The sequence below is a fragment of the Petaurus breviceps genome, unplaced genomic scaffold (assembly GCF_028583685.1).
Source record: "Petaurus breviceps papuanus isolate PSGF00001 unplaced genomic scaffold, PetGlider_PUasm1.0 90294, whole genome shotgun sequence".
NCBI classification, from domain to species: Eukaryota; Metazoa; Chordata; class Mammalia; order Diprotodontia; family Petauridae; genus Petaurus; species Petaurus breviceps.
In genome coordinates, this window is record NW_027187208.1 from 832,878 (window position 1) to 841,373 (window position 8,496).

Below are 8,496 nucleotides of genomic sequence, written 5' to 3' on the forward strand. Positions count from 1 at the left end.
TAGACAAGTGATCAAAAGATACAAACAGATTTCAAAGGAAGAATGTCACCAAAATGGTCACCAAATCTTTAGCGATTTGTAATTCTCAGTATGAGAAAAGAGGAAACTCACTTAAGATTAGTCCTTGGACAGTGAGGGTAGGAGAGGGAAGATTTTTACAATGACTGGGAACCTCTTGGTGAGAATGAGAAAAAGGAGAGATTGCAACCTAGGTACAGTGAGACTGGGGCAGCAGATGGTGTCCACCAAATTTTTTTCCTCTCTTTTTTATTTTTTTTAGTTTACATCATTCATTTCCACAAGATTTTGAGTTACGATTTTTCTCCCCATTTTTCCCCTACCCATTACCCCAAAACAGTGATCCCACTGAATATCCCATCCCCTCCGCCAATCAGCTCTTTCCCGTATCTTCCCCCATTCTCCCTGTGACTTTCCAGTACAACACCATGGATCTCTATGCCCCAATGCTTGTATATCTTATTTCCCAGTTACATGTAAACTAATAATAATAATATATATTTAAACATTTGATTTTAAAACTTTGAATTCCAGATTCTTTCCCTTCCTTCCTCGACACCCACCCTTACTGGGAAGATAAGCAATTCAATATAGGTTGTACATGTGTAGCTATGCAAAACATTTCCATAGTAGATATATTGTGAAAGACTGACTATATTTCCCTCCATCCTATCCCACCCCCCATTTGTTCTATTCTCTACTTTAATCCTGTCCCTTTTCAAAAGTGGTCCACCAATCTTTTTTAATAGTTCCCTTTTCTAAATGGAAGATAATGAGCTATGTGCCAAGCACTTTACAAATATTTTCTCATTTTATCTTCACAACAACCCTGGAAGGTAGGTTATTATTCTCTTTTTACAATAGAAGAAACTAAGGTTAACAAAGGTTAAGTGACTTGCCCAAGTGCACACAGTTAAGTGTCAAAGGTCACATTTGAACTCATTACTTCCTAACTCCAGACCCAGCACTGAAATGCACTACTTCACCAATTGCCTTTTTTAAGACCATGAGATATAAGCTGAGAGATGGGTGTGACTATGTGTGCTTTGTCATAGGGATACATCTAAGAGAAATCAACCAGCCAAGAGGAAGTGGCAGATCCTATACTTCCCCAGTCTTATTTTCATTTGGTTTTTCTTAAATTTATTCCATTAAAGAATACATTTACCAGATTTAATATTATTTCTCATAAACACCTTTAGTCAACTCCATCCTTATGTTGCTGGGTCTCCCTTCATTTGCAGCATAAGGGCACAATGAAAGACACCTAGGAGAGATTTTTCCCCGATGCTGAGACGGCAAGCTCAATCTCCAGCCCATTGTTACGAAGTTGTATACCATAACTGGGAAGATAAGCACAAGCCATTTCATGGCTACTCTTCCAGGTACAGAATTGCAAGCATACATTGTTTTATTGAGCTTTGTTTTATTGCACTTTTCAAATACTATGGGGATTTTTGTTGTTGCTGTTTTTGTTTGTTTTACAAATCGAAGGTTTACCATGACTCAGAGCTTTTGGCAACATTTTTCCAGCCACGTGTTCACATCGTGTTTCTGTGTCATATTTTGGTAATTTTCACAATGTTTCAAACTTGTTCATTATTATTTCATCTGTTATGGTGATTGTGATGATCAGTGATCTTTGATGTTACTATTGTTGTTGGGTACCAGGAACCACACCCATATAGAAGACAGCAAACTTAATAAATATGTGTTCTGACTGCTCCTTTGATCAGCTATTCCCTTGTCTTTCTCCTCCTCCTTGGGCCTCCCTATTCCCTGAGTCACAACAAGAACTGAAGAATATTACATAAACTTAGTTGATAAAGCAGCAGCAGAGTGAGAAGACGGACTCCAATTTTGAAAGAAATTCTACAGTGGGCAAAATGCTACCAAAATGCATCACATACTACAGAGAAATCTTTAATGAAAGGAAGAGTCAATCGTTTGCATCAAATTTCACTGTTATCTTACTTTAAGAAATTGCTACAACTACCTCAACTTTCAGCAACCACCACCCTGATCAGTCAGCAGGAATCAACACTGAGGCAAGACCTTCCACCAGCAAAAAGATTATGACTTGCTGACGGCTCAGATGATGATGCTTTTCGATGAAGTATCTACATTGTTTTATTAGGCACAATATTATTGCACACTTAATAGGCTACAGTATAATGTAAATAGAACTTTTATATGCATTGAGAAATCAAAAAATTTGTGACTCCCTTTATTTCAATAATCTCTTTATTCAGTGGTCTGGAATTGAACTCACAATATCGCCAAGGTATGCTTATACTATGCATATGGTCCTTATCTTAGAAATCTGCTTTAGACCAGAGTTTAGGTTACATTGTCATAAGAATTATATCATCAATAGGTTATTATCGTTCTTGATTTGATTTCACCTATAGAATACTATCATGACATATTATCTTTTTAATGAACTTGTTAAAATCTCTCTAATATCTAGAGTTCATTTCAGACTGATTAGAATTTCCCATCATAAATACAGATTGCATGGTCACTTCCCTCTGAAGTTACTGTTCTATCTATTTCACCAATCAATTTGTCACTTTTCAGAATCAGGCAGTAAATGATACCTCCTGTTTCCTATTCTACCTCTGAAAGAAGAAATGGCCAAGTCAAAACTTTATCAGACAATTGTTATCAGAAGAAAGATATATCCTAGTATACAGAAATTAAGCTTGATTCCCTTGTCTGTGTGACAACTTTGTGGTATACATTAGGAACTCTTCATGCGTTCATACAGACATATCTAGTTTGACCTTGGTAATAGATTCCTCACCAAAATATCATCATTTCTTCCATCCTTTGACAATCTCTCAAATGTTCTCATTTGTGTTTCTTCTCTCTGGTTTGTGGATTTCCTTACCAGTAAATAGTTTTATGACATGAAATGCCACCCCTCCTCTGCGCTATCTTGATCTGATCCTTCTAAACAAAGGTGCACTTTTCCACTATTATTCTAGTCATGGTAAATATCCCATCAAAAGTCAGTGTTAACTATGGGGCCACATTTACTACCAAGGTATTACTCTTAAGTCTAACTCACCCTGCTTACTGCTCATACTCTCCTCATTTTTATATAGACAGTTGAGTTCCATGGATACTATTTCTGCCCCTATTCCCAATCATTGCTTTCTGTATTTTTGCTTCTCTTTTTCTTTTCATGTATTGTACCTAGTACAGTGGATAGAATCAAGAAGACATGAGTTCAAATCTAACCTCAGACATGAACTAGCTGCAGGACCCTGGGCAAGTCACTTAACCTTTATCTGCCTGAGTTTCCTCAACTGTAAAATGGGGATAATAATAGCACCTGCCTCCCAGGGTTATTATGAGGATTATATGAGATAATGTTTGTAAAGTGTTTAGCACAGTGTTTGGCACATAGTAAGTTATATATACTATATGTATGTAGATATATTGCATATGTACATATATATTACTTATTATTATGTCATAGCTGCTACTCTTTGTACTATCTAGTTAATCTGCTATATCGGAGTATTTTCCTCCCATCTCCCTTCCCTTTTTAAAGAGTTTAAAGCTCTCTTGATTAGTCAGATAGTTTCTAGATAAATATGTTCTTTCTGGTCCTCCTCCAATGTACCCTTCTCTGAACATAGTACAACTTCTCTTTAATGGTTGGTAGAGACAACAATAGAAGCTTAATGGGTCAGTTCCTGGGGTCTGTAACATGGGAGCTGTGTCCACAGAATCTCATTTCCTTACATTCTCTTCTTAGGATCTCTCACAGCCTCAGATAGATCTTTCCAGGCCTCTTACTCCCTTATATCCCCTCTTACTCTCTCATCGTACCCCCAATCCCCTTACACACACACAAATACACACAAACACACGCCCTTTTCATTCCTTTAGATCTCCCAATGCCCCTCTCTCCCTGTGGACCCCTCAGCACTCACATAAGCCCTGAAAGATGGTTACCCATTCCTGGGCTTGGTCCTGGATGTTCTCAGCATAAGGGGAGTTCAAGATTTTGAATAGTATCTGTAGGCTTTCTTGAATTCCATTTTGCAGGCTACTGATATCTGGAAATAATATAAAGTACAGTGTAGTTTGCACAAGGGACAGTTAATAAGGTCCCCATTTTTCCTGGAGTCACCCCTTCCTCTAGCTTGTCCCCTCTAGGCCTATGGGAGACACTGGGTGGCAATAAAGAATAGGTTTGGAAAGGAAACCCAGATTTCAAGTGAAGAGAAAATGGAACGATGGGAAAATTGAGAACCTTTGGGCCTAATATTCCATAAAATCTACTCTGTATTACTTTTGCAGATTTTTAAAAATTTATATTCCCTAAGTTTCTTAGTTCTTTTTCAATTTTCAGTAACGTATGTGGCTGAGATAAAAAAGAGTTTAAAGTGCTGGGATATAACTGAGGAAATTGAAGGGATTAGGACAGCTAGAGGTTAATTGTGGGAAGTGAGTTAACCATACTGACTCCATCTTGTGACTCAATTCTGGAGCTGGCTCAGGTCCTTTTCTGTTTAATTAGGGGCCTAGTCCAATTTCTATCTTGTGAGAAAACTATTCAATTGTGGGAACTGGGAAAAAAAAAACCTTGTTACACTGTTTGAACCTAGCTGTTCATGGCTGGGAAACTGGATCACCTTTACCTGGTACTTAGAGAATGCTGACCAGAAACTCAGTCAGATCCAATGACTGATGCAAGGAGTTTTCTCACAACTGTACATCTCAAGCAACCAATATATCTTATCTGAAAACTGCCTCGTACTGATCAATGTTATTGTTTCGTGTCCCTTTGATAATTTATAGACACTTGGTGGGAGTACCAAAGGGACATCTCCTTTCTGATTTCAGGTAATTTAACCCGTTCATTTTCCTCCTCCCAACTTAGAAAGTCCCTAATCTTTCACCCAACTGAAATCAGATTAACCAATGTTGTATTGTTTCCTTTTAATTAATTGGTCTTATCCAATTGTTTTTAATGTGTAAAAGTCTGTCTTCCCCTATATTTGGGGTCCAAGCCTAAGCTGAGGCAATGCTATGCATTGGTTAATAAATTTAATGCCATACCAATCAATCCACCAAAAAATTATTTTACAGAACTAGAAAAAATAGTAACAAAATTCATCTGGAAGAACAAAAGGTCCAGAATATCAAGGGAATTGATGAAAAGAAATGCTAGGGAAGGTGGCCTAGCCATACAGATTTTAATCTGTTTTATAAAGCAACAGTCATCAAAACTACTTGGTACTGACTGAGGAATAGAGTAGTGGCTCAGTGGAACAGATTAGGTACATGAGACCCAACAGTCAATGACTATAGTAATCTACTGTTCGATAACCCCAAAGACCCCAGTTTTGGGGATAAGAACCCACTATTTGACAAAAACTGCTGGGAAACCTGGAATATAGTATGGCAGAAACTGTGCATAGACCAATATCTTACACCGTATACCAAAATCAAGTCAAAATGGGTGCATGATCTAAGTATAAAGGCTGATACTCTAAACAGTCTGGGAGAGCAAGGAATAGTTTACCTGTCAGATTTATGAAGAAGGAAAGATTTTTATGACCAGAGTTAGAGAGCATTATGAAATGCAAAATGGATAATTTTGATTACATTAAATTGAAAAGTTTCTGTACAAATAAAGCCAATATAACCAAGATTAAGAGGAAAGTAGAAAATTGGGAAAGAATTTTTACAACCAGTATCTCTGATAAAGGCCTCATTTCTAAAATATACAGAGAATTGAGTCAAATCTATAAGAATACAAGTCATTCCCCAATTGATAAATGGTCAAAGGATATGAACAGGCTGTTTTCAGAGGAAGAAATTAAAGATATCTATAAGCATATGAATAAATGCTCTAAATCACTAATGATTAGAGAAATACAAATCAAAACAACTCTGAGGTACCACATCTCACTAGTCAGATTGGCTAAGATAACAAAACAGGACGATGATAAATGCTGGAGAAGATGTGGAAAAATTGGAACACTAATGCATTGTTGGTGAAGTAGTGAAGTGATTAAACCATTCTGGAGAGCAATGTGGAACTATGCCCAAAGGGCTATAAATAAGTGCATACCCTTTGACCCAGCAATACTACTTCTAGGGCTTGTAATGATAATGGGAATCTGAAGATCTTCCCTGCCCCTTGGCCCCTTGATAGGCTTAAGTGAATCTGAGAACCTTCCCTGATTTGAAAATATACTCTTAGGGGCAGCCAGGTGGCTCAGTGAGTAAGAGCACCGGCTCCAGTGTCGGGATGACCTGGATCAAATCCGGGCTCAGATACTCAGCACGACACCTAGAAATAATAATTGGCCGTGTAACCTTGAGCAAGTTACTTAACCCCAATTGCTTTAAAAAAGAAAAAAAAGGAAATATACTCTGCCCCCAGTAGGCTGAATGTGGTCACATGGAGCCTGTGGCAGGAAGCTTGTTTTTCAGGAACACCCACACCCTGTTACTTTGTGATAGGGCATACTTTGTGATGTGGGTCAAGAGGGTTGTGACATTCTCTGACCCAGGAGAACGCTATATATACCCTGATGTGAGGTTTTGCTTTGGGGCTCACTTTGGGAAGAGTTGTGTGATTTGGCCAGATGAGACTCTGGGCAGCTGTTGAGCCCCCTGGCTTTGAAAACCCAGATGTTGGTGCTTCCCTCTCTGGTAACTAACTAAGTATGGGTGTAATAGTGAGTCAGCTGGAAGCCCTGTCTGCTGGTCTGTTTCTCTGTATTTTTTTTTTTGTCTCTTTGTAGCTTCTGTTTGTATTCTCTGAAGTTCAGGATGCTGACTATTCCCCCTGAACTAGGTAAATTATATATGTTTCGTTAAAGTAAGATTGTTAACCCATTTTGAGTTGCTTTCCTTTAGAAAAGCAGAACTTGTGCTAGCAGCCATCCTGGGTATGTTAGAGTGCTTGCTGCTACAGGGTTGTATCCCAAAAAGATCATAGAAGTGGGAAAAGGACCCATATGTACAAAAATATTTATAGCAGCTCTTTTTGTGGTGGCAAAGAATTGGAAATCAATTGGGGAATGGCTAAACAAGTTGTGTTATAGAATGCTATGGAATACTATTGTGCTATAAGAAATGAGGAGCAGACTTCATAACCTGAAGAGACTTATATAAACTGATGTTGAGTGAGAAGAGCAGAACCAGGAGAAATTTGTACACAGTTACAGACACAACATATGTGTGATGAATAACTTTGATAGACTGGGCTCCTCTCAGCAATGCAAGGTTATAAGACAATTCCAAAAGACTCATGATGGAAAGAGATATCCACATCCAGAGAAAGAACTACAGTCTGAATGCAGATTGAAGCAAATTATTTGCTCTCTCTCTTTTTGTTCTGTTTTGTTTCCTCTTTTTCATTGTTCACTCCATTGGTTATAATCCTTCTTTACAACCTGACTAATGTTTAATGTGAAGGTATTTGTAGATCCTGTATTTGACTGCATGCCACCATGGGTGGGGGAGGGGGAGAAGGAGAGGGAGGGGGTGAAAATTTGAAACTCAAGGGATTGTGGAACTGAATGTTGTAAACTAAAAGTAAATAAATTTTTAAAAAAAGAAATCCAAATTCTATTTTTGAACATAACCTTGTTAGGAAGCTGTTCATTTTCCATATCTTCCTTTCTCTTCATATATTCAAATGATGGCAATAATAAAAAAAAACCATCTAAGATCTTAGGTTCCTGTGTAGGATCGCTGGGGATGTTTTCTAGATTCTGTCTGACATATATGATAACATAATTAAAGGAATACTAATATTGTCACTGTCTAGATGGCCTTGGGAAAATCATCTAGAGCCTGGGGCTCGGGGCGGGGCGGAGGAGTCGCCACCTATACCCCTGCCTGCCGCAGAGAGCGTTCGCTCCCTCCTGGAGGAGAACGAGAACGCCGCCTTTCCCTTTCCCACCGCAGTCCGGGTCGCCAGGGTTGAAAGTCAGATTTTTGATGATGTCTGGCTTGACAGAAGCAGCAGCCACCAATGCCACCAGAGTTGTGGTTCTGAGCCTGGACTTGACGCAAATCACATTTCTCCTGTGACTGAAGGCAAGCTTAGGAGGTGTATTGCAGCCATGTCTGTGATGGTGGTGAGGGAAAAGGTGACTCGAAAATGGGAGAAGCTCCCAGGCAGGAGCACCTTCTGCTGCGATGGACGCGTCATGATGGCCTGGCTGAAGGGGATCTTCTACTTGACTCTCTTCCTCATCCTGGGGACCTGCACCCTCTTCTTTGCTTTTGAGTGCCGCTACTTGGCTGTTCAGCTGTCTCCAGCCATCCCTGTCTTTGAAGCAGTCCTTTTCCTCTTTTCCATGATTACGCTGCTGCGAACGAGCTTCAGTGACCCCAGAGTGATTCCCCGGACCCTGCCAGAGGAAGCAGCTTTCATTGCAATGGAGATAGAGGCAACCAATGGCACGGTGCCACAGGGTCAGCGTCCACCCCCTC

At 39.3% G+C, this 8,496-nt stretch overlaps 3 protein-coding genes across 5 annotated transcripts in view; 1 reads left to right on the top strand and 2 right to left on the bottom strand.

Annotated features, from left to right (window-relative positions):
* Positions 1 to 8,496, bottom strand: part of ILK (integrin linked kinase) — a 491,171-nt gene that overhangs the window by 83,130 nt on the left and 399,545 nt on the right. The window lies entirely within an intron of this gene.
* Positions 1 to 8,496, bottom strand: part of DNHD1 (dynein heavy chain domain 1) — a 110,570-nt gene that overhangs the window by 10,342 nt on the left and 91,732 nt on the right. The window lies entirely within an intron of this gene.
* LOC138176893 (palmitoyltransferase ZDHHC9-like) overlaps positions 7,935 to 8,496 on the top strand; it is a 1,994-nt gene continuing 1,432 nt past the window's right edge. Inside the window, exon 1 of the mRNA XM_069107828.1 lies at positions 7,935 to 8,496. This exon is cut by the window's right edge and continues 3 nt beyond it. Within this exon, the coding sequence (XP_068963929.1) occupies positions 8,124 to 8,496 (373 nt within the window). The 5' untranslated portion in view covers positions 7,935 to 8,123.